Source organism: Marmota flaviventris, chromosome 1, assembly GCF_047511675.1.
Source record: "Marmota flaviventris isolate mMarFla1 chromosome 1, mMarFla1.hap1, whole genome shotgun sequence".
Taxonomy (NCBI): domain Eukaryota; kingdom Metazoa; phylum Chordata; class Mammalia; order Rodentia; family Sciuridae; genus Marmota; species Marmota flaviventris.
The window spans coordinates 64,300,780-64,328,254 of NC_092498.1; the positions used below are offsets into that span (position 1 = coordinate 64,300,780).

Sequence of the window (27,475 nt, forward strand, 5' to 3'; positions counted from 1 at the left end):
GGTAGAGTGCTTGCCTTGCATGCACAAAGCTCTGGGTTCAATCCCCAGTAACACACACACACACACACACACACACACACACAAAGCACTTATGATATAAGCAGTTTGGGGGACACTGAAAAAATATTTAGGGTACAATTAAGCAAAGAATGGAACCCTAAGACTAATTCAATAGATATACCGGAAAACACTGAATTTCTGGATTCCCCTATCCTCTCTAAGATAGGCAGACCTAATTAGTCCCCTTACTTATAGGAAAAAGCATAAAGTGTGAATCTCATTGTGTTACATCAATATTTTCTAGAGGGCACTCATCATAGAGGAGGTACTGAATAATTGTGTAGATAAGATGATTTGTACACTAGAGGTCAACCAGCTCTGTATGTGGTAACTGGGGTACTTGAAAAATTGGCCCCAGAATGGAGAAAAAATATTAATAGTAAGAGAGGATAGGCATGGACTCATTTTCACCTATTTTGTTATAGCTACTGCCACTGGTAAAGTGACCAACCCAATGGGAATAGTCAAATTCCATGTTCTGAATATGACTCTTCTCAAATAATACAATCAGCAAATTCAGGGAAAGATTATTACATCACTTGTTACTTCCCCAGAGTAGGGGAAAAAATAATTTTTCTTGTTGGCACATATTCCTACAATGGGATTCTTGCATTTTCATAGTGGCTCCTCTAATATCACTATTCCTTGGATTCATATACTACTTGATTTATAATCATGGTGTCTTTTATAACATCTTCTAAAATGAATCAAACCATTTTATGGTAAAGGAAGTTCAATAATAGATGACAAAACAATCCAAAGCCTAACACATGTATGTCACTAGAAATTGCTAGCCTGGTAAAACAGGTTCCAGCTTGGAGATGACAATTCAATTTGTGATGCTGTCTTTCTAGAAGTGACGTAATTTTTAATTGTGGTTCTATGAACCATGATGTTATATGCTATACCAGCTTGGAACATCCCATGAAAATGATGGCTAAATTTTCAGAAATTTTTAAGGCCAGTTGACCTCACAGTGGTAGGCCATTGAAATTGGCCATTGTGTATTTACACATCATGAAAACTGGCAAAGGGTATAAACTATATTTCCCCTTTTCCATGGTTTTGCCTCCCAAAAATCAAATGCATATGTATGAAAACCATGGCAGGGAATAGGACTATCCCCTGTCACTATAACTCAAAGAGATCCTTTGAGAAATTAATTCTTTCTGTCCCTCCAACTTTGCTGAAATATGTGTTCTCCTTTTCAATTGTATGTATGGGCGTGGGACATGGGCTTTTGCCAGGGTCAGTAATGATTTCACCATATAAAACTCTACAGTTACCATATGGATGTTGTAGGCTTCTCATGGCATTGTACCAACATGAAACAAACACCCCAAACAACCAAACAAAAAATGGTGATTATCATGGGAGTTGTTACTATATACTATGTGCAGGAAGGACCATGAATGAAACTCAGTGAATGAGTTCAATTTCTATTTGAATGGTAATAACTAAAAATGGAAAATTGCATAAACTACTGTTTGGGCACAGAAATCATGAATTCATAGGTCTCTGGGGTGGGGTGGGGGGACAAAACATGTGAGCCATGCCACCAAGGGAGCTACAAGTAAAAACAGTTGAATAAGGGTACAGGAAAATGATTGGAGAAACGATGAAGTAAATTATGACCTTGGTTCAGAGTATGCCACCCTGGTATACTGTGCTTGTCTGTTTTTTTTTTAAATTGTAACCAGTCTCCACCTTTAAGAATCACTGACTGGACAAAGTGGACACTGGCCATCTCCTAGCTTCTAGCATAGGCAGTCTTTGGTTTCAGCATGGCCTCTTGTGGCCAGAATCTGTCCTCCCCGTCATATGGAAGGCTGCTGCCTAACACGACAGGTCCTTGGGATTTTGATAGGATGACACTAGAGTGAACAAACTCTTGGTTTTCCTGAATTTCTAAGGGGAATTTAGTTTCCTAAAATTAAATTTACATTCTTTAATTGGTTTTCTCCCTTCACTAGCCTAACTCCCAACTCTCTTAATTAGTAGTTCTTTCTGTGACTTTCTCCCAAATAAACTAGTAATACTTAAGTCCATGACTGAGGCTCAGATCTGGAAACAGTAGTCATATTTCATATCTATTAACGTTACATAAATTTCAGTAAATATGCCAAGCTGCCCTATATAAGATATTTAAGCCTTTGTCTTTTGTTATGACAAAGATAATCTTTTCTTAACATTCAAGGCAATGCCTTCACGATTAATATGTTTATATGCAAATAAAGCTAAATAAGTATCTTTTCTGATCACCTTATTTGAGAGGTCAATTATTACATTTTACTTGTTTGCATTTTGTTGAAATAAGTAATCTGTAAAATCAGACTGAGATGAATCAGAGGTCTTATGCAGCATCAAGCTTTACTAAGTAACATCAAGGCCACGTGAAAACCAAAGGATGTCATGAAGCGGGCATGAGAGTTCTGGATATGGATGATGACTATATCCCCAGCCTTTTATTTCCTGTGTCAGATGTATATCTCTCTGCCTACATGAATTCTCGAAGAGAATTTCCCAGGGTTCCTTGTGAAATTATTTAAATAGCAACATATCTCCAATTTATTCCCCAGAAAATTATGGCACCTGTGGACATTTCAGGGAATTGTGCACCATAAATATTGGGTTCTACTAACTCTTGCTGCCCTTGGCCAGGAGTATCCCATTAAAAGCATTTTAGGGATTAAATTTTCTTCCTCTTAGTGTAGCCTTCATTTAGTTACGTGGAGCTTCAGTTGACAAGGGATTATACCAGGTCTCCTGCCTCCCACCACCTCCAGTGGCACCCTTCCAGGAAGGAGAGAAAATAAATTGCTTCTTTATCCTGTTCCTCCCAAATGATTTCAGAGGCAGATCCATTCTCATATGTTAAAAAAAAAAAAAAAAAAAATAGCCTCACCAGAGATTCCTCCTCCTATATCCATCTCTAAGACTACAAACATGAACTATCCAAAAGAAAATGGCTAAGAATTATTTTGCTTAAATTCAATGAATTAAAATAAGGTGTAATAACATCCTGTTTTTTTAATTTCATCTGCTTCAGAGTTCAATAATTTCTAGTGATGAAGGTCTAAAATGGTTCTGGGCACATTTATTTGTCTATTTGTTCTTGAGTTATAAAGAAAAAAACGTATTTTAAAACTATAATGCATTATGGTTATTTGTCCAGGATGAAAATGAGCATTATAATGAATGGAAAATCACCCCCTAATCATACTGCCAAGACATTACTTCCCAGGAGTCCCAAAGGCATTGAGGAGTGAGGGGATACTCATAACCTATCCAAGCACTGCTGAGTGAAGAATATGAGGAATGCTTTTCATTCATATTCATTATTTCAGTTATCATATCAGAGATAAACCCTTAGAAACTCAGAAAGAATCCTGGTATGGAAGTATAAAAGAATCAGTAAAAATGGTAGGATAGTGCAGTAAGATAATCTTTGAACAGTATCACATACCTCAGCCTGTCTAAGATAAAAATATGACATATCCAAAGTCAAAGGGAAATAGAAAATGCAGATATAATTCAGGAAAGTGTGGTCATCTTATACTTACTGAAGCTACATTCACAAAATCATCATCTGAGAGAGTTTCCAACATTTCGGAGACAGACGTTCGGATTAGTTTAAGAGTCAATCCACTGACACTTCCACTCCTGGAGACAGACAAGTGAGTCTGCATGAGTTACTCATCAGTTATTTCACAACAGCATCATAAGGAAAGACAACTTATGCATTAAACCTGGATCATTTATATAATATTCAAATAAGAAATGTCTCTAAAAAATCTGTAGAAGAGATTTTTTGATAGAATGAAAATGAGAAACCTTGTTTCATCTTCTACCAATATCAATATATATGTCTAAATGAAACTGCCAAAATTATCTGCAAGAGACAATTTATAAAATACATGGATACTCAAGGCCTATTTGCTCATTCAAGGCATATGTATCAAATACTAGCCCTGAGAGCCAATTTAGCAGAGAGGGCTACAGAGGTTATAGACACAGTCACTGTCCTGGAAGCCCACTGTTTGACTTTATTGAGCCAATAATTATAAAGCCACAAAACCACTGTATAGATTTGTGGAGAGAATGCCTTGTTTGGCACTCTAAAGTAGATATCCTTTACAACTTAATCTTCATTTTTCTTGTCTCTGTCTCTATATTTTCCATGATCCTCTGTGACCTCCCTTATTTTCAGGGATCAACTTTAAGCGACTAACTCTTACTTCAACGTCACAGACACTCATCGGTATCTTAGCTTGAAATAATGTAACAAATAAATAAAATGAACAGTATATAAACTCCTGGAAATTTTCTTATATATCATCATGTCCCTTGAAAAAGTCACAGTACTAACATTTAATAAAATAGTTAACATTCATCTATTCATCTATTTTATGACCAGATTTCTAAAACTTAACTCACTTTTCTTCTTTTTTTTTTTTTTTTTGGTGGTACTGGAATGGAACTCAGGACTCAGGGCTTTATGCCTTTCATGCAAGCACTCTCTCACCTTCCCAGGCCCCCTAAAATTTAATTTAGTCATTAATGACTCAAGTGTTAAATTAATCTTTTTTTGGTAGGAAGAACTGCTTAGTTTCAGCAATTCTGTACTTAAATATTGCTCAAAATATAAATCAATAATTAGAAACAAATAAGTATTTTTTTTAAATGCAGACTTTAGAGCCATGCCATAATTTCCCACTTTCTGCAAATAAACATGAAAGTCTTCTCATTTTCAATAAATTAATCTTTGCTGATTTTTTTATTGTGGCTTCTTTCTTTTTTTTTTCTTCAAACTGTCATATGGTTCCAACATATTCCTCTTACCTACAAATTCTCTCAAATGCTCAGCATGAAAATATGTAATAATTAAATACTCACACATCAACCAGAATAAGCATGTCCTTAGGAGATGCAGCTCCTTGGATATACCTGAAACAAATAGCACATAATTTTTGTTCCTCTCTGCAACATAACAAGCGTAGATATTAATTGTCTTGATTTTAACAAATCTCTGATATTGGCATTTTCCAAGAAAAGACCTAATTCCATACAATCTCAGTAGACAATGGCCTTTTTTTACATTCTGCAATGGCAGCTTGAAAAGGTTACAGTTAACCTGACATTAGAGATGCCAAAGGCATGATAATTAAAGCATATTTTCCAGATATTTATAACAAAAGAACAAGAGACAGATTTTTAATACTAACAGTGAATGAAATCACCTCCCAGAGGACATTTTCTACAGGAAAAAGCAGCCATTTTGAGCTGCAATTGTTGACCCATGTTTTAAACCACCCCAATGAACAACAGATTATCCTATTTTTAAATATAAAAAGTAAAAAAAAAAAAAAAAAAAAAAAAAAAAAGATGGGTGGTCTAGAAACTTAAAAAAAATATATATTTTTTAAACAAGTCAATAAGGTAACTAAGAAATCACACAGTAGGTAATGTTAGCACCAAGAATTTCAAGTAGGCTCACAAAAACTTTACAGTATTCAAAAATCATTCCAAGAATTGGCTTAAAATGTTGATTCCCAATTTAAACACAGCCTTAGAGAATCAGAATCTGCATTTTAAAGAGACTCTAGGAGAGTTTTGCACAGATGGTTCATTGATTGTAGAGAGATTTCAAAAACCTTGAAAGCTCCTGCTGCCAGGCTACAATAGGAACTTGACTTTCTAGTCATTTCTGTGGTCTCTCTGCCCATGACTGGAAATCTAGCTTCTCATAAGCCTGCAGGTTACTTTCCCATTACTTTTCACAAAACTTGCAGCACAGTTGCCACCTATTCATGTCTGTGTTGATGAAGCAGTCAGTTTATAATCTGCATCCATGCTTGCTTCCCTATAAGAAGGTAAAATGGCAGTTGTAGGTGTGTGTTGCCATGGAAGCCCAATCTAGTTCATGCCTAGTGCCTTTTTATTTATTTATTTATTTTTGGCTTGGTTTGGTTTTTGTTTGTATTTATTTATTTATTTTTAATTGATGCATTATCATCTGACACAAGGTGATGCATGCAGAACATCAGTCTTAATGCCTCGCATCTTAACACCACTGGTCCTGGTAGGCTTCTCCATGGGACGACAACAAGAGGATACTGACTGCTTCTTATGGTTAGAATCTAGCTTCCATGTTTCCCACAAAACAATGAAGATTTCTGAACCCAAATCATGTGTTATAGTAATCTTTGCTTCCACTCAACAACATATGGCTCCAAAGAGATACACCAGAGAAATATTATCAAGAATAACACACGGATTAACATTGGTCACTATGATACATGTCTGGTATTCATGCAAATTGGTACTGGGACATTTAAAAGGGAACTTAAAAGTCTTAAATACATAAATACATGTCCATTGAATCAACCATTATGCTGCTTAGAATCTGTTAGAAACATGAGCCAAATGTTTGGAATAAATTAAATATCCAATAATAGTTTATTTTTTAAATAGTTTACCATATATAATTTTAAAAATGATATCTCTTATCATGAATGTGTATTCAAAGGTAATGGTATTAAAAGGGTGAGATACAAAGCACTATGCTATATATAATATGAATGCATTAAAAAGATAGTTATATATTAACTCTTTTTTTCAAAAATTGAAATAAAATAAAAAACCCAAAATTGATAGTTGTTTCCCAATGAGTCCAACTGTAGATTATCAATATTTTTTTCATCTTATATTAGGAGAAGTAGTTACTTTTGTATCGAGGGACAAATAAAACTTCCTTTTGGAAAATAAATAAAATCTAAGTTATAGGAATATAATTAGGGGCAGCTTTTACTGTAGGGCCAGTTCTCATTAGTTCATTGCCAGAGGCAAACTATCTCCTACTCCATGCCATCTCTGTTGGAGATCTATCCCAAGCAAACTGGGAACCCTTCAACAGAAATCCCCACCAGCCAAAAGAGATTTGAAGCTGAGATTGCATATAAATCTGAAGATAGTCCATTTGAAATGAAGAGGATATTTCATTTCAGCAATATCTGCCTTATTTCTCCATAAACTCATCACTTGTACTTACCTTTGATTATATTTACTTTTAAGAAAACTTTACATAATTAGATAATATTCATCCTAATAATGAAAACATCTCCCCAACATTTTTAACAAAACCTGTTTTGTCTTTCTCACATTTAAGGTCAGCAAAAAATCCTTACCATGGTCTTCGGCGTACATCGTAAAGATCAATCTTATTTGGAGTTCTACTATTATCAACCCATGGGGAAGCTTTAAAAAAAAAAGGAAAAATTACAACAATATATTAGATAAGCTCTACAAAAATAGTGTAACCCCCCCCAAGAAAACTCCTTATGAAACTCCATAGAAAACACTACAGACATAATTTCCACTTATCTATATCAATGTTTGAATAGGAGGTATCATTTTTATGCCCTCAGTATTTTCTCTTTTATTGTAGAAAACAACACACTAGTGCAAAAGAAAGTCAATATAAGCCATTTTCTTTTCTCACATCATTTCAAAAATCACCCTGATATAAGGGTTTTGTGCTAAACTTTATGTCTTATCAAGGGTGCTAACTTATATGTCTTATCAAGGATCCAAAGGTTTTACATTTTCCCTCACCTCTTTAAACAGAAAATTTACCTTGACAGCAAATTTATGTGCCACTAATGAATATTATGGATTCAATTGTTTTATCCTTTTATTTTTATTCAATATGATCCCATTTTGGTCTACATAAGATTTTATTAGACAGTTATCATAAAATATTTTAAAAATTAAAATAACCTTTTAATTTTCATAATCATATAGGTGATAATGAGCCAAACTATTTTGAAATCCTAATTCAAAGGTTAGACCATAATTAAAATAATTTCATAATTTAAAAAAAATTATTTCAAAGATGTACAATAATTCTAGTTTGGAATCAGTATATTTTTTAGTTCCACAGTATCTATCATTTGGCAGTAATCAGAACTTAAGCATAATTTTATTGATTTTTAAATGCAATTAGTTTATACTTATTCTAATTTATCTACACTTACTTTAATTAAAATGTTTTATAAGGTATAACTTGCACACACACCTTAGACCTACTAGAGAAAAGTAAATGCTAATGTATTGGATGATACTATCATGATGAAACAAGTCTCTCTCTTTGAAGATATTTACACATGGGACCCTTGGGAAAATTCAAGTCATATGATTTATGTGCCACAATCTATTTTACCCTTTTCTTTATTGTGTAACTATGTAAATTAAGGAGAACTTTACTGAGAGTCAGGTTTATTAGCCAATGAATATAATTTGGCCAATTAGGACATGTCTAAAATATATACAACTAAATCCCTCCTTGACTGTGAATTTTTTTTCCTATTAGTGGCTATAATATAAAATGATTTATTCATTTTAAATGACTAATCACATTTACATGAAACAGTAAGCTTAAATATAGCACTCCCCCAAGAACCAATTACTGACATAGTCAATGTAACTGATATGGTAAATTTATTCTTTCAATTTGCATTTGCAGATTCTAAGTGCCAGTGATACAAAATATCTTTTACTTTTGCAGCTCTATAATTGAGCAACAGGCATGTTGGTAGACACCTCAGTTCACTTTCAACTATTCATCTATAATATTGACTCCCAAAGTTAATATCTTAGTAATAACTAAAAATTTAAAGAAATTGTAACCTAATTTCAGTAGCATATTATGCCTAGTATATATTCATTGCCTCTTAATTCTAAATGTTACCCTTTGGGCTTGTTCTACGAAAAATGGATCTGGGTTCTTTGTACACTTATCTTTTACCAGCTGGCATATCTTCAAGCTTTGTACATAGATGATGCAAACTCTGAATGAGGCAAGGGTCTTTTCTTGATGTTTTTGGTTCATAAGCTCACAGGCAGGTGTAGCATGCACTGCTTTTCTGCTGTCTCTAGCTGTGCAAACCTGTTTTCTAGAGCTCATCTCCTGGTGTGCTGCAGTTCCCCCATATTCCTACACCTTGGGGAGCTTCACCAGGTACCTGAAGGCCATCAGTAGTCCCTAACCATTTTTTTGCAGTGAAAAGCTTCCAATAAGACACCTTGGACAGAAAGTGAATTTTCAGCAAGTCCTACCAGTGTGGACCATGATCATGTCCTTTTGAAGAAGGTCTGAAGCTCAGGCCATCAGTAAGGAAATTGGGGCTCTTTCTTGGGCACTCTAGCTCAGGCTTAGGGATAGTAATTGTATGTTAAGTTATAAGGTATTCTATCTGGCAATCATTTAGCCTTTAGAATTCTCTGTAATCCCATCCATTTCCATCATTACTCTAATCCCTGTGATATTTAATTCTTTATTAAAATATAAACTTTCCCTGGCTCAAATTACTATTTTTCACTCCCCTCCACAACCCTGATTGGATCAAGACTTAGTACTTATGTACAGAAGAGATGAGAGAAGTGAGAGTAGTCCACTGTCAATAGCAGTGATCGTAAATTTTTGAGAGCAGTTAGCAATAAATTTGATCAATGATTTAATGAAATGGGAATTTGAAAGTTCTTTTAAAATTACATTTCTGAATTCTTTATAGAGCCCATTCATCTAGGATTTGTTTCACTACTATAATTGCTAAATTAAATGAACTGATAGGGAAGTACTACACTTCATAAAACTTATCTTTCTTTAAAGACAAAAAAAACATTAAAATGTTATAATCTTAGGTGGCTACATTTAAAATATTAATAATATTACATAAGCTTTCTGAGATCTTGTGTTAAGTCATATCCTGAGATTAGACTAAATTAAGATATTTATAAATCATGGTAAAATTAAATAATATAATTTCTTCTGTGATTGACATGTAAAATCTCCTTGTGGAATTTAAGGAGCACATTTTTTATATAAGCTTAACTTTATAGAATATCAAATAGTAAAAGAAATAATAACCATATACCATAATTCCCTGAAATAATCGGTTTCATAATCAGACATAGTGACAGTACATGTCATGAAATCAGTTTTTCAAATCCCTGCAAAATGTGTATTGCCCATTTTAGATGTCCTGTTAGTGTTCCAGAAAGTTTTTTTGGAATGCAGGACAGAGGAACAGAAATAGCCTACAATGTGGTATCTCATTACTGACCACCATCATTAAAGGCAATGATGTTCACTTATGAGAACACACTTTTCCTCTGAACAAAAATAAATTGTGGATGTGTCTCTTACCAGTTCTACTGGTATACTATTTCACATGCTATCAAGCATGCACTGTAGCAGCTGTTGATCTGACTTAAGCAGATGTTTACCTATACATTGACTCAGAATACTGAAACATGACAGAGGTATATTCTTGAGAAGGTATGAAAATCTTAGAGTCATTTTATACTTAATGTAATCTAAAGAAAATAGGAAACTGTCCAGTTTTCATTGTAGTGGCCGGGAAAAAATTAAACAAATGATGGTGCATTGAGGATTGATGCTCTTGGTAGAAATACCACTTCACAAAACAGATAATTGCATTTCCAATTATTAAGTTCAAATGTAGTTTCTAACTTGAACAATCTTCACATCTTCAATCTCATGAAAATAAAAAGTAGCATGTTTAATATACTTGAAAATGCCTTTTAAAATCACTCCTGATCCTTTTGCCCAGAACTAATTGGTAGACCATTATTTTAGTCTTGTCTCAGTCATCTCCTATATTAGTCACTCTCTGGATTGCTAGCCAAGATAATCAACTAGGACTCTTTTTAAAGCAAAAATTAATTCACCAAATGTGTATTGTATAGCTTACAAATTTCCAGAAATCTGAGTATTACTATCTAATAACTCCCATTTGAGAATAGATTCTATACAGTCCCTAATTTGTACCATGGCTTCCACATCCAGGTTCAGTATGGATAAGCAGTATGGATGAGTCTCGTAAGTATGAAATAGTACCCCATACCAACACACCACAGAAACTAGAAAAGCAAATAGCTGACCTATTCATATTTTGAGTTATCATGGAAATACTGAAAACAGAAAGATGATTGTATATTATTAGTATTGGTGATGTAACATGCCTTAAAATATAAATCTCAAATATTGTTAGCATAGTAATTAGCACAGTAAGTATTCTCAGCATAGTACTGTTCTTAGCATAGTGTCTTAGCATAGGAATTTTCATTCATATAACAGACCAAGATATTACTAGTCATGGGAGACACAGATTCTGCTCCAGGTAGTTTTACACAGAGGTCTAAAGCTAGAAGAGCTTTTGCCTTTGACCACTGTCTTCCGAGGTCACCCAAGCTGCTAAAGGATGGTAACTGTGGAGAAGATACAGGCAAGTCATGATAATCTCACTTCCTCCATATTCTGTTGGAAAGAATTAGCCGCATGGTCCTATACAGACACAAGGGAGGTCTAAGAAATGAAGTCCCTGGCTAGTCAGTCACTTCCAAAAGGAGATTTCACAATGATGGAGGAGGACAAAACTCTATGGGAAGCTTTTGCCACAAGTAAAGATAGACACTTTTAAAATCAGTACTGTCTACTACTAATGATAATAACAAATTTTCTGTACTTAGCCAATGTTTTTCAAATAAACCAGCCCTAAGATGAAGGAGAAGGGAATGGACTGAATTCGGAACCTAGTAAATAAATAAAAGATGTCAGATTGAAAAGTCATTTCTGACTAAATTTAGCAGTAGGATTGCTTACATAAGAAATTCACTGAAAGAAAATAACTAGAAACCAAAGCAGCATTGTTGTTGATGTTTGAATTACTAAACAAACTACAAGCCTGGTCTGCAGAAGCACTGTAATTATTTGAGCCCTACAGCAACTCTTGGGCTCCAAAGTTGCACCAGAAAACAGTAAGGTAAGAAAGCTGTCTAGCCCCAAGCACAGCCCATTCACATGTGTCCAACAGTATTTTAGACAAGTGAGTGATTCCCACAGAGCACTCAGAAACAATCAGAGGAGCTGAGAAACTTACTTTATGCAAGTTAGGAGGGCTTTGGGTTTCTTTCTTGATTGAATGGGTAGGGAAAATAATGGATCAGGGATGGCTCTGTTTTTCTTGCTCTTTTTCCAAGTGGGAGTTTTACTATTATAAGTAGCAAAAGCAACAATTGTGTATCATACCCGTGGGCAAGCAACTGGACTTAATAGGGTTGACAAAATAGTATTCTGCTGAATTATAATGTAGTCAAATTAAAAAAAAAGTCATACTAAATGATGGAGAAAATTGCATGTGACCCAAAGATCCTGGACTCTAACTAGTTAGTTGGAACTTTGGACCATCTGTGGAAGGAGGCAAGTGTTCAACATGTGGGGGAAAAAGTATGAAATGATATTTGAATTGTCAGAGGCACATTCTGTACCAGGACTTCAATATGCATTTCTTCTTCCTTCTAGCAATAGCAGGCCTCAAGTATAAGTTGAGGGCCATGCAGAGATTATACTTCTCAATGTCTCTTGCCACAATGGGGCCATTTAATAAAATGCAGTAGATAGGATATGAGCAGAAGTGACAGGTGTAACTTGTCAGGCACACTGCTTGCCTTCCTCTAATTGCCGCTGCCCCCACTTTTGTGGCCTCATGTTGGACATGCTGGTGTCCAAATGAAAGTTTTTATTGGGTACAGCAGAAGCAATCATTGTATACTATACATCTGGGCAGCAAGTGAATCATGCAGATTTGGAATAACACACTAAGGAATGGCAGGTAGGTAGAACCTCCATTGATGAACAAATTTATAGCTAGAATTACCCTAACCAACTGGTTCACTTACAAGATAGGAGTTTTAGCTGAGACTATTATTTTATGCTTTTGTTATGCTGGTTACTGTTTAAGTAATTGAACCAGTATCTTGAAATGATATGGGTTCCTCACTTATACAAATCTGGGTAAAGATTTAAAACTAGGAGAATGTACAGGAAGAAAAATCTTCACAGCATGTTTTAAATTTGCTTCACTACTTTTTTTTTTCATTCCTATATATTCTTATAAGAGTATAATTTTGGCCCTAGGAAGCAGCCTATTACTATGCAATACTTGTAATGCTGAAATTGGGTAGCTTTGCTTTTTGGCTTATATTTATACATCAATACTGGATTTGGGAGTGACATATTTTTCTGAAAAGTAACTGGTCCCAACACAATGCACTTTTCCAGATCAAGTTTTAAAATGCTGAATGATAAAAGCTTTATGGCTTAGAACTATTAATGAGATCATAAGCAGAAGATAAAACTGGAATTAGGTGAATAATAACAGAAAGAGTCTATTATCTCTTCTTTAAAACTATATTTTCGGCTTGGAGGTAGTCCAGTATAGAACTTAAGAGGAGCATAAGTTTTTGAGTTAATCTACCTAGATTTTTCACTGGATGCATAAATTTAGATAAAGTACTTAACCCTTTTCGCATAAAATGAGATTAGCAATCCCATATTTATGGGTAACTATTATGATTCTATGAACTGGCACTTAAAAAGCAATAAACAAATAATTGAAAACAGTTATTATTGACTCACTAGAGTTACTTATTTTAGATTTTTAAAATGTTTTGCTTATGCTTTTCTATTACACATTATAATTATACATAATATTTGGGTTCATTTTGACAAAACCTTATGCAAGACATTTTATTTCACTCCCCATTCCTCCCTCTTTCTCTCCCCTCCTCCCTCTCCCTATTCTCCTTCTTCTACTCATCTTCTTTTCATTCTTTTATTATTTATTTTTGATTGACATTTTCTACACATAAAGGTAAAATTCCCTTTGGCACATTTATATATACATAACATCATTTTGTTAAATGCATTCTGTTTTTCTTCTCTTTTCCCTTCTTCCCTCCCTCTTCCTCTCTTTTACTCCAATTAACTGTCCCGTAGTTTTAAGATATCTAATCTCCCCTCCACACAGCCTTCTTTCACTTATCTTGCTCTAGCTTCAATGTATAAGATAAAACATTCAATCCTTGATTTTCTGAGTCTGGCTTATTTCACTTAGTATGATGTTCTCCATTTCTATCCATTTACTGGCAAATGCCATTATTCCATTTGTCTTTATTGTTCAGTAAACTTTTATTGTGTATATATATCACATTTTCTTGATCCATTCATTTACTGATGTGTATCTGGGTTTATTCTATAATTTGGCTATTGTGAAATGAGCTGTTAATAAATACTGAATTCCCTGTATCCCTATAGGATGCTGATTTTAGTTATTTTGGATAAATACCAAGGAGTGGGATAACTGGATCATATGGTGGTTCCATTCTCAGTTTTTTGAGGAATTTCCACACTGCTTTCCAGAATGGTCTCATTAATTTGCAGTCCTATCAAAAATGTATCTTTCCCCCAACATCCTCACATTTAGTATTATTTGTGTGATTGATAATCGCCATTCTGACTGGAGTGACATGAAATCTCAGCATAGTTTTGATTTTCATATCCCTGATTGCTACAGGTGTTGAACATTTTTTCATATATTTGTTGGCCACTTGCATTTGTTCTTTTGACAATTTGTTTAGTGGTTTGCTTATATATTGATTGGGTTATTTGTTTTTTTGTTTTTGTTTTTGGAACTGAGTTTTTTTGAGTTCTTTATATATTCTGGATAATAATCCCCTGTCAGAGGAGCAGCTGGCAAAGATTTTTCTCACATTCTGTAGGCTCTCTCTTCATGTTCTTAACCATTTCTTTTGTGGTGTAAAGGGTTTTTTTTTGTTGTTGTTTTTATTTGATGCCATCCCACTTATTAATTATTGGTTTTATTTTTTAAACGTAAAACGTTTTGTTGAGGAAGCTGATGCCTGTACCTATATGATGGAGAGTTGACCCTATGTTTCAATACAGCTGTTGCAAGTTTTCTGGTCTAATTGTTAATTCTTTGATCCACTTTGATTTGACTTGTGCAGGGTAAGACATAGGGGTCTAATTTTATTCTTCTATGTTTTGATAAACAGTTTTCCCAGCACCATTTGTTAAAAAGGCTATCTTTTCTACAACATACATGTTTGGCACCTTTGTCAAGTACCAGATGGCTATAAGAATGTTAGTTTGTCTCTTTGTCTTCTACTCTATTGGTGTCCCTATTTATTTTGATGCAAATACCATACTATTTTGGCTATTATAGCTCTCTAGTATAATTGGAGATTGGGTATTATGATGCTTTGTGCATCATTTTTCTTGCTTATAATTACTTTGGCTATCTGGTGTTTTTCTTCCAAATGAATTTAAGGACTTTTTTTTTTCTAGTTCTAGGATGCAATTTAGAAGAATGGAAGAATGCAATTGGAAGAATGCAATTGGGATTTTGATGGAGGTTGCATTGAATCTGTATATTGCTTTTGGTAGTATAAACACTGTGACAATATTCATTCCACCTATCCAAGAATATGGAAGGCCTTTCCATTTTCTGACATCATCTTCAATTTCTTTCTTAAGTGTTTTATAGTGTTCATTGTAGACATCTTTCACCTCCTTGGTTAGATTAATTCCCAGTGTGTAGGGTCTGTTTGTTTGTTTTGGTGTACATGTGTTTATTGTGAAAGGGACATATTTCCTGATTTCTTTCTCAGCTAAAACACTTTGGGAGTATAGAAAAGCTATTGATTTAAGAGTGTTGATATTGTACTCTGGTAAAGTTGCTGAATTCACTTATTAGCTTTAGGAGTTTCTGGTGGAATTTTTGGGATCTTCTAGCTACAGGATCATGTCATCTGCAAACAAATAGTTTGACTTTTTTTCCCATTTGCATCCCTTTAATTTCCTTCTCTTCAGTAATTTCTCTGGCTAGAGTTTCAAGACATATATTAAGTAAAAGTGGTAAGAGTGAATAGCCTTGTCTTTTCTGATTTTGGAAGAAAATGTTTCAGTGTTTCTCTGTTCAATATGATGTTTGCTTTGGGCTTGTTGTGTATAGCCTTCTAACATTGAGGTTATTTCCTTTTGTCCCTAGTTTCTTCAGTGTTTTTAATATGAATAGCTGCTTTATTTTATCATAGGAATTTTCTACTTTGAGAGGATCATATGGTTCTTGTTCTTGATTCTATTTAAGTGATGAAATACATTTATTATTTTGTATATGTTGAACCAATCTTGCATCCCTGGGATGCAGCCCACTTGATCATGGTATATTATCTTCTTGATGGATTGTAATTAAAATAATATATTTTTAAAGATGTGCTTATATTTTAGCTGTTTAAAAGCATATTCCTCTAACTTTCACTTTAACACAGTATCATACCATTTTCCCATCCTGCTCCATCCCCTTGATACAGATTCTTGTCACTTTCTAGGAATATGAAAACTGACATTAACCCCAGAAACCCCATGGAGAATATTGGTATAAGCAAGAGAATGGGACTTACAGGTGCCCAAGGCAGGGACCTAGAAAATAGTGACTCTTTATTATTCTAATAATATTTTCTCTTCACTTTTCTCATTTCATTTTATTTAGCAATTACTTTTATGAAATTCTCCTCTAACACTTTTTTCAACTCTAGTACTCTATGATCTTGACTTGTTTATCCAGCTTCATTTGATAAACACAGGTTACCCACTGTATACAAGACAATGTTAGGTGCTATAGATTGTGTTAAAGTGTAACAAACTGTCTCCACCTGCAGTGGCACACATTGCAGTGGACAGAAAAAGAAGTTAATCCCAAATAATATCTGAAGGAAGATAAAATTTGAAAGCTATTGTAAAAAAAGAGATCAAAACTAAGTTCACCAAAACAACCAACTGAGTAAAGATTATTCTTGGGAAAGCCTTTACATGGAAGGTGGTGCTTACATCTTATTTTTGAATGATGGATTAAATGCACATGACCAGAGACGGTCTCCAGGAACAAAGTACACAGAGATATGAAAAGAAAGCATATATTTATATACAATAAAATAAAAATTAAAGGGGTAAAAGTCATGTAGGAGTAATTGATGAAGATTGAACTGTGTAGTGAAAGGCAAAACTGGAGATATATATAGAGAGAGGTTGGATATTTGAATGGTCTTAATGGCCAGATGTCATTAAATGGACATCAGCTCATATAACTTTATCAGAAAACCAATCATCTAAATTGAACTCCAGATGACCTTTTAATAATTACATTATATATATTTACATTGTCCTTCAATATTTTGATAAGGCTTCTTTCTCACCTACATGTGACCTATTCCAGAGAAAAAGTCTCTCTCACTGGTATTAGAATCCTCAGGATTCTTATGTTCCCTCAGAAACAAGAGTTTTGTTTTGCTTTTATCAGTCTTCCTTCCTTTGCCCAGACTTTGTTATACTGAATTAATCAAATAATTTCTAAGTTTTAATTTTGTTTCTGAGCAATGAGACTTCATGTTCAGGATGTTCAGATAATATCATTGTGAGAGCTGGAGAAAGACTGGGATATCTCTACTGAAATATTTCCAGAAGTTTTCTCTCACTTCTTGCAGATAAGTAAGTGACAGAAATTCATGAACAGATATATAGTATATGGCTAAGGAAAAATCATCATAATTTTAAAAATAAAAGGTTGATTATGTGGTTTGTTGATAATTCTTCAGATGTCAGATGAATCATGTAAAACATTTTCAAATTAGATAGGCATTTTTTTTTTTGCTAGCAGAAGGAGAAATTAACAAGGTCAAGTAGTGTGGTTCAGTAGAATATTTAATAAAATAAATGGTACACAAAGATTTCATCATGTTGATGACCCACAGGTAGTCATTCAGAAATAACTGTGGGCATAGTACATTTTATGAAGTATGAGACATGGAGGATTTACTAGAAAATAATGTCAGACATGTGCCACATATAAAAAAAATGTAAATGCTGATGAAGAAACAGGTCCCTATTTGTGAGTAAATAAATCCAATAATGATATATTTCTAAGATCAGAAACAAATTATGATTCTATAGGAACATTTCCTATTTCTATAGGTCAATAAATATTCTTAGATGATAATGATAAGATTTCTTTCAAAGTTTACATTGTGTATTCCAAAAAAAGTACATAACATTTCTTAATTTTAGTAAAAAATCTTTTAAATTTTCCTTAATTAAATATGCTGAACATAAAAACAAATTACACAAGATAATTCTAATGTATCTACAAATGAATGGCACAAAGTACAACAATCTAGTAGTACAGAAAGGAAAAATGAACAGAATGAGAAATATTTCAGAAGCTAAAAACAGCTGAAGTTTTTTAGAAATATTATCCACATATTTTATACACAGTTTATTATCACCAGCTGAATTACAGGCACTTCCTGATTTTCACACTAGCAGTCATTTGAACTATTCTGACCTGTAAAATAAATAATTTATCCAATGATGACTGGAGACACAGTTGAATATGAAGTGAGCAACTATTATAACCCTCACCTATGAAAACTAAGATTTAGATAAGGGACGAAGTCATACAAAAGACAATGAAATTAGACTACAGAATCAACTGTGTAAATCAGAAATATCTGAGAACTACAAAATAATACAACATTATATCACTTGTGTATTAGATGAATATCCCTCCCACAAAGTGATGGGTAGCATATAGCAAAGCAAATAACATAATTCAGAATATAAACCCAGTACTTAGGAGTAGAACTATTAGCACCCTCTAATTAACACTTCAAACTTCACTATTCTAAATTAAACCCATCATTTTACTCCCCCAAAAGACATGCTTCTGATATTTAATTTCAGTAAACTGCCCTACATTTCCATATCCAGTCACGCTCAAATTTGAAAATTTAAGTTAGCTTATACTCTTTTATTTTTATAAAATCTGAAATCCTCAACTTTTCTATTCAAAGATTCTTTTTCTTTAAATCCTACTTGGTTCCTTGTATATATCTTTCAAATTGCACATGAGACCATTATACATAGCAAGAGCTTTGTGTTGAGCCTGTTTTTTTTTTTTTTCCCCCTTCTGATAAGAACAGACATCTCCTTAGCCATCATACCCCACTGCCCAGAATATGCATGGTATTTTGCCTGCACGTTAAATCCTAAGTCATTCTGACATTCAAAGCCATATAATCTGCCATTAATAAGCTTTTTTGATTTGATTACTGTTTTTCTAGATCAATCACGGTTCACTAGTCTACAACAGTACTTCTTCATCTTGTTATTTATTTATTTATTTATTCTCTGTGCCTTACGGTTCTCCAGAAAGATTGTAAGATCATGTCTTTTTTTCTTCATTGTATTTTATTTTTAATTTTTTTTCTATTTAATCCATAGTCAGTACTATGGATTAAAGCCAGGACCTCATGTATGCTAAACAAGCACTGTACCATTGAGCAACATCTGTGGCCTTTTTTGTTTTGGTTTTTGATTGTTTGTTGAAAGAGGGTAACACTAAGTTGCAGAGGCTGGCCTCAAACTTGAGATCCTCCTCTCTCAGCCTTTGAGTAGCTGTTATTATAGGCATGTTCCACCACACCAGGCAATTAACCTAATTTTCAAGTCATGGTTCATAAACCTCCCATGATATTAATCCATAATTACTTCTTTGTCACAACTTTAGTGGGAATCTATTACTATACTCTGTTTAGTTTATTTGGCATTTATTCAATGTTCTGAACTGCAATCTAAATTTCAAGATGTATAACTTCTAACACATTAATTAGATTTTAATTTTCTAGAAGGCATGGATGACAAGATTGAAAACACAGATTAGCACATAGTAACAGAGGCAGGGATGTTTTGTGTTCCCAATACCTTCAATCCCTTTCTTAGTTAATACAGAATCTGCTTTTAAGCCAGGTACATGGCCATACTCAAGGAAACTGACCACAAAACCACTAAATTCTGTCCAGTGTCACTTATAAAGAAATGTTCCGTGTGACTTCTGGGAAGTTCTCTTAGAAAGAAGGGGGTCACTGTCCTTTGTCCTTAGGAATGAATGCAAATTACAGTGATTGAAACAGAGACCACAATCAGAAGATGAGAGAAATGAGGAGTGTGTAGCCATTTCTTTCTTGTGAAGCTCCTCTACCAGCCATAGTCTATGCATTGCTGATTGACATGGGTTAAAAACAAACTGCTATGGTGTTAAAAATCACAATTTTGGATTTTTCAGTAATTGTTTGCTAAAAACTATCCTAATAAACACACTGTGTTTTAATAATTATTGGTTTTATTTTATTTTTTTTTAATTTTTATTGTTGGTTGTTCAAAACATTACATAGTTCTTGATATATCATATTTTTCACTTTGATTCAAGTGGGTTATGAACTCCCATTTTTACCCCGTATACAGATTGCAGAATCACATCAGTTACACATCCATTGATTTACATATTGCCATACTAGTGTCTGTTGTATTCTGCTGCCTTTCCTATCCTCTACTATCCCCCCTCCCCTCCCCTCCCCTCCCCTCTTCTCTCTCTACCCACTCTACTGTTATGGAAGGAGACCCTCAGGGTTATACAAAATTACATACAAGAGGAAGTGAGGGGAAAGGGAAAAATTATTGGTTTTAAAAAGTAATAGTTGGGGCTGCGGATGTGGCTCAAGCGGTAGCACGCTCGCCTGGCATGCGTGCGGCCTAGGTTGGATCCTCAGCACCACATACAAATAAAGATGTTGTGTCTGCCGAAAATTAAAAAAATATATATTAAAATTCTCTCTCTCTCTCTCTCTCTCTCTCTCTAAAAAAAAAGTAATAGTCACTTCAATTTAAGCTTTATTTGTACAGTGATCCACAAATATGTTAAATATATCTAAAGTTAATGCATCTAAAGTTAAATAATGTGTCTACTCACAGATATCCAGGTAAAAACTAGATGGGAATTTTTAAAGATAATGAATCCTTGAAGGCATTATTTTTACAAATATCACAAGTTCTGAGGCTTCACCTTTATTCCATTTTCTTTACATTGGTTAGAAATCTATCAAATGTTTCTTTAATAACTAAACTAAAAAGCATTACCCTTTGGACTACCCTTGTCATATGCTATCTGATCCTTAAAGTATTATCAAACTATTTTTCAAAAAATTTTACACAACTTGAGAAAAATTGTCTACCCACAAGGAAGAAAAGTCACTCCATATACCTCACAAACTGGTTCTATTGCATTTTATTTCAACAGATATAGCAACAATGATGTCACCCAGAGATCTATTAAACACTGATGCAACACATATTAGCTACCTTTAGTTGTAATCTCATGGTTTTAAAATGAACAAATGAGGTAAAGAAAAAATGAATTAGTAATTAGATTTAAGATTATTAATCATTATCAATAAGATTAATATCATAAGGCAGATAAAACTGATTTTTTTCTATTTTTTTTTTCTTTGTAAATGCAGCTAATTATCTAAACAGGGTAAGTGTTGCCTACATTGGCATTTCAATGAGCCACCGATTCTTAATTACAATTCTAATTACTGCAGTAATTGTTACAATTTCAGGAGACCCTAATAGGTGAAATGAGTAGTTTGTACTTACAGTTTTGGATAATGCATAAGAATTCACATAGTTGAAACCTATGAAAATAGTTTTAACAGCTCTGAAGTTAATATATGTAAACTAAGACCTCCAAAGGAAAGAACCCACAAATCAAACTAATTTTCTAAAAAGCTATATTCAATGAAGATATCATTAGACATGGGTTCTAGCTACTTTTTAAATTTTGTTTTTAATTAATACATCAAAATTATACATTATTAGGGTACAGGATGAAGTTTTGACACATGTAGACGTTGGATTTATCATTTCTTTTTAGTGACAACATTTAGAATCCTCTCTTCTAGTTACTGAAATACACACCACAATATTTAAAATTATAGTCACCCTCCTGTAGTACAGCAGAATTTATTCCTACTGTCTAACTGTAATTTTGCAACTCTTGACCAATCTTTCCCTATCTTCTCCTCACCCCTACTTTGCCAGCCTCTGGTAAGCATTATTGGATTCTGAAATCATTTCAAGATTCAGTTTCATCTATGCCAAGAGCTCTGTGACTGGGGCAAGTTACTCTAGTCTTCCTGCAGAACAAGCACTGTGAACTTAGAAAATGCTACAGGCCTGGACAAACAGCAGATGATGTTAACATCATCTTGCTCGGCATCCCAAGTGACTGGTGAAGAAATACATACAAAAGCATAACATGCATTAGCCAAAGTATAAAATGATGATGAAGGCAGTATTCAGATGAATCAAGAACTTCCCCTCCTTTTATCATTACACACAAGTGACCTATATTCCAAATGGGACAAAAGAAAGAAGGGGGTGGGGATAAAAAATGTAAGAAGGGAGAAGCAAAAGGAGAGTGAGCAGTGATTTCCAAAGCTTATTTTCAAATACACCAGGAGTTTAGAAAGCAGGTAAATGTTCAGTCCAGAAAGAGATGCCTGAGTCAAATTTCCACTACTAACTAAACAAACTACTTCTCACAATCAGCTCCGATCCTGTCAGCTCTAGTAACCTCCTTGTTGGAAGCTAGTGTTTCCACGTGTTTTAAATAATCTGATAAACTAAAACCATGAGGGTAGCTGATCATACCCAAATGTTCCCTATATCCAGGCAATAGGATGACAAAGATATTTAATGCTTTTTAGTCTCCTAATAATTGTATAATTCAACTATGATGGTCCTCCTTGTTTTCTTCTGATGGTCTTCTGAAGGTCACTACCACGTCTAGTGTGGAAAGAAGAATTTGTAAACTTGCTCTCTGGTTCTGGAAAATGTTTGCTTTACTCCAACAGTATGTGGCTGTTCAGTAACTGGAATCTTAATGAACAAGGATATATTTAGAATGTTGTGAATCAGAGGATACTAGTTTCTAAAAAAAAAAAATTATTTTTATTACTCTGTGGCAAGAAGCCTCGGGAAAATAAAAATGGGTACCTTACAGAATTAGAGAAAGAGTATTATAATATTCTGCATTTGAGTGAATGTAGGAAATAAATTTTGTTTGACCCTCAGAACAATTTTGTGAAGTAGACAGCTTTGACAGATTTAGAAGTAAGTAGTATATGACAACCAGTTAGGTTTAAATTTCAAAATGAACAACAACAAAAAAACTTTTTCCTAAAAATATGTTCCAAATATTGCATAAAACATACTTACACTAAATATTTCTTTGCTGTTTACCTGAAATTTAAATTTAACTGGGCATCCATTATTTTTTCTGGCAACCCTACGGAAAACTGACCCAGCTAAAGTGATAGGCCAACTCCTCTACGTTGTCACTGTCATGTTTAGATCTCCTTCAATATGTCTATGTCAGCTTCCAACTCAAATGTTTGTTACCTTGATAATGTCTCTTAATGGTTTAGATGGAGAGTGGGCTGGATATAGGTAAATTATTATAGTTGATAAGCACTGCTGCAGAAATGTCTGAATTGCGTTATCAAAGTATTTCTTGTCATATTATCTAATTGATCATGACACCTCCAGAAGTTAAACCAAGACGTTATTTAGGCCCCTGTTTTTCAGATATGATGATTAAAACTCAAAGTTCAGGAGGTCTATCCAGCTAATAGGGACATCCTTCCTGGAAGGCTAAGTCTCATATATGAAAATTCAACTAAGGAGCATACTCTGTATTCTGTTCATCATTAACATAACAGATGATATTAATAGGGTGTTTCTAACCTTTGAATCAAGAGACAAACAGGAATGAGCCACTTTACATTAGTTTGGCTTACATCAAAATGATAAGAAAAGGAAGGATTGTCTATTAAGAAATTTAAAAAAAAATAACTTCATTTAAAAAAGTATTTTAAACATGTTTAAAGTGTTAAGTATACTGAAAATATGATGTGGTATAAGCAGGTTTTTCTGCTTTTAAAATTATAACATTGTCTTAGTGCTTTTAATAAAATAGGTTGGTTCTATTGTGTCATTATCATCATAAAGAGCAACTCAGCAACAGAATCACTAAAACAGTTGGAACTGCATGAAACGTTTTCCATAGCAGTCAAGAGAGCCATTTTAAAAACTTCCTCCAGCAAGTCAATGAGCCAAGCCTGACAGTCTTCTGGTGAGTTGATTTATCTGACAAACCCTGACTTAAAAACTACATATTGGGCACAGGATTGCTTTCACAGCGAATGCCCCAGAGGACGACATAGATTCAGCCAAATTAAACATCTAATGATCCTTCTCAAGATGAAAAGAACAAATGTCAGCACATTTGAAAATACCTATTAGGGTTAAAAAAAAAAAAGAAAAAGAAAAAAACAAAGACTTCATCTCTCACTTAGTTTTTAAAATGAAAGAATTATTGAATATGATATTTGTAAGTTTGAAAGTTAGCTGCTGTTTGTAAAATTACCCACCTTGCAGGATTCATTAGAGAACCTATCTTTCCTTGCACCTCTGGCTCTCTCCCCATGTTCACAGGTACTCTTTCTTGCCTCTCTTCAGCCTCTCCCTCTAGTAACACTTTGTTGTCTCTCTTTCTCTGCATCATCCATTTCTCTGTGATCCTAAACTCTTGTTTTTTCATTATTATCCAAATTTTCTCTCACTTTTCTTTTTCCTCCTTTTCCCTCAACTTATTATATATGGAATTTTATACAAAGGTAATATTTTTAAAATATTTAAAAACTACATAATTCTGTTATGATTAAAAACATTCTCATATTTGTGTATTATTAGATAGAACATCAAGTATCTAATTCCTATATTTTAAAATTGTACTTGAAAATGCTTTATAAAACCTAATGTAATTTAAAGGATTATTATGTCAGGTTTATTATGTGCATGAGTACTGTTGCTTTTTTCCTTGATATGATCTTATAGACTAAAATTCACAATCTTGTGATATATAGTATTTGACATGTTAGTAAAAGTACTTAAGAGTTTTAGAAGTATTTTACTAGAGTAAAAAATTATTTGTGTAATGGAAAATTCAATTAGGATAAAAACCTAGGTGATAATTTTCCCAAATCAAGTATTAACATTAATGTTTTATGATAATTCATTTTTTCAATATCAAATACAAACTTGGCCTTTCCAGGTGCTCTGGATTTCCAAAATAAAGATTTATTATCAGTCCTATGATCTGGCATTTGTAACCATGCAGGCATTATAACGTTTTTAACTAATTTGAGAATTAAGTCTATACTATTATTTATTTTTATCATAATACAAATTTATATATAGTTTAATTTTTTATTCATTCCTTTTTACTACTAAGTTACTTTTTTACTGTCACTATTTACTATGAATAATTCAATTTGCTAAACATGTTTTTAAAAACTCATGTCTTAAAAATAATTCTATTTAAAGTCATATTGTGGCCATTGAATACCACATTCTCTAGTATCTCTTTGATAATTCAAGTCATGCCTTGGAGAAAGAAATGGCATTTTGTGTTTGTCAGCTCTTCTAAAGGTGACGAAGTTAAAAATAACAACAGATATTTCACTTAAAGTGTTTTCAAAGGCTCTCAGGACATACGAGTTATTAATTTTTTATTTTGTTATAGGAAGTGCCATTTATTTCTTCTTACCCTCCATTATAAAAATAAAGAACATTATAAGATGGGGTTTATTTTTCATTTTAATTTATAAAACACATTCATATCTTCACCAAGTACATATGATTATGTACTTGAGATGCCTTCAAAATTAATACAAACTGACACATAAGAGAGCTCTGTTTTCCTTGTGATTTTATCTTATTTCTTCTTCATATTCACAAATTCACTGATTCAAGACAAATACTAACACTATTGTTATGAAATTTCAAGTGTAGACCAAAAACCTGGAAAGAGATATTCAAATAGTGTCTAAAAAGTCTATTCATTATCTTTAATGTGACTGACAGATCTATGCTAAGCATTTGGATTCCTACCTCTTATTTAAGGATTCATGGTAGCCTCCTGTGCCAGGTACAGACGTAAGAATACCTCTTCATGGTCTCTCTGCAGCCTGACCCAGCCCAGGTACCAAGTGCTACAGTCATTTCTCAGAGGTGCTTCATTTCAAAATGATTTTTGATTAACTTAGAATCATGTAAAACAATTTAGAGCTATGTGAAGATAATTTTTTTGTTGTTTTATAAAACTGGTGGGATATCAATATAGGAGAAGGTAACAGTGTTCACAAGAAATGTTGAAGGAGATACTTACAATTTCATCTGACTGAATCACTAAGCACTTACCTGGATAATATCGGGCCAGGCCTGTAGCACTGCCAAACACCTGCCACAGCAATGAAGGGTCTTCCTCCCGATTTTTTTTGAAAACTTCATCTAAGGCACTTGTCCAGTTGAGTTCATTTAACACTATAGTTGCTACAAAATAAATAAATAAATAGATTTTTAAACTTATAATTAAAAACTGAATCTGACTTCATTTATTTACAAATATTACACATTCTCATTGCTTTACTGTAAAACTTTTCTAAATCAGTGGTTATCTTAAGTTTTAGACAGAATTATTTCTTCAGTTAAAATGTGATATGAAGTGGTCCTGCTGACATTAACACTGGATATCTCTGTTGTAGGCATGACTCATGCACTGTAGAATGTTTAGCAGCATCTCTTGCCCCTGCCTATAGGATAGAAGCATCATTCTCTGAAGAGACAAACAAAAGGGCTTCCAGATGTGGTCAAATCACCCCTGGAAGCAACACTGCTCTTGGCTGAGCACTACCCTGCTCTACCCACTTGAGAAAGAAAACAGGAGGGCTAGGTGATATTCCTTCTAATCCTCAAGACAAGTTGGAAGACACCTACAAAGTTCTTCTGCAGTTTAAAGACCTCAGCCCTTCACTACTGATGATGCCTTGTGGTATACTAACATAAATTAGCCTTCAGAGTTTAAAAAAAATTTTTTTTTTCATTGAACACTGCTTATTAACTGTAGTTACAAAACAACAAAAAGGCATAGAGTTTTATAAAGGAAAATGTCATTCAGAGGTTTGACCACATCAGTATTAGAAAATATGAACTAGTTGTTACTTTATTACTAACTTTATAAACAATAGTTTTGATTTCTCCTTTATTTTCCTGGTTATTCAATTAATTATAATATGGGGCTAATAAGGACCAGGCATCTTTTGATGCCTATTTAATAACTTCTCAGTAATCTTGGATAGGTATTATAAGTATATCATGCATTACAATGAAAGTCATTTGAATGTGGGATGTGAGTGAAAATACTATATAATTTGTAATTATGGGTCTCTGGGATCATCACATACTAACATATTAAAAGTTTAGTTGGCATAGAATATAATTTTCCCTGTACACAAAAGATCACATATATAAGGTCATGTCTTTATATGTAAAATATGTATTATTCTTCCAGCAGGTTAGCAGATTGGGCCATGCTTCATTTAGAAACTCCAATCAAGCCTCAATAGTGGAAATGTGCTGAGGATAAGGACGGGAGACATTGTTTTACTTTATTCTTTCCTACATCCAGAGAAAATAAAGCCAACAAAGCAATCAGTTAAATCATGCACAAGCTTTTAC

The 27,475-nt window shown here is 33.5% G+C and overlaps 1 protein-coding gene across 3 annotated transcripts in view; it reads right to left on the reverse strand.

Moving 5' to 3' along the window:
• Nucleotides 1–27,475, reverse strand: part of Cacna2d1 (calcium voltage-gated channel auxiliary subunit alpha2delta 1) — a 465,343-nt gene that overhangs the window by 106,884 nt on the left and 330,984 nt on the right. For all 3 annotated transcript variants that reach the window (XR_011707765.1, XM_027926328.2, XM_027926327.2), the window contains exons 7-10: nucleotides 26,159–26,290; nucleotides 7,248–7,317; nucleotides 4,957–5,007; nucleotides 3,624–3,723 (exon numbers count right to left, since the gene is read on the reverse strand). Coding sequence is in view for 2 of the 3 variants with exons in the window: in XM_027926328.2 (XP_027782129.1) it covers nucleotides 3,624–3,723; nucleotides 4,957–5,007; nucleotides 7,248–7,317; nucleotides 26,159–26,290 (353 nt within the window). In the remaining variant the exon portion in view is untranslated. The remainder of the gene's footprint in view (nucleotides 1–3,623; nucleotides 3,724–4,956; nucleotides 5,008–7,247; nucleotides 7,318–26,158; nucleotides 26,291–27,475) is intronic.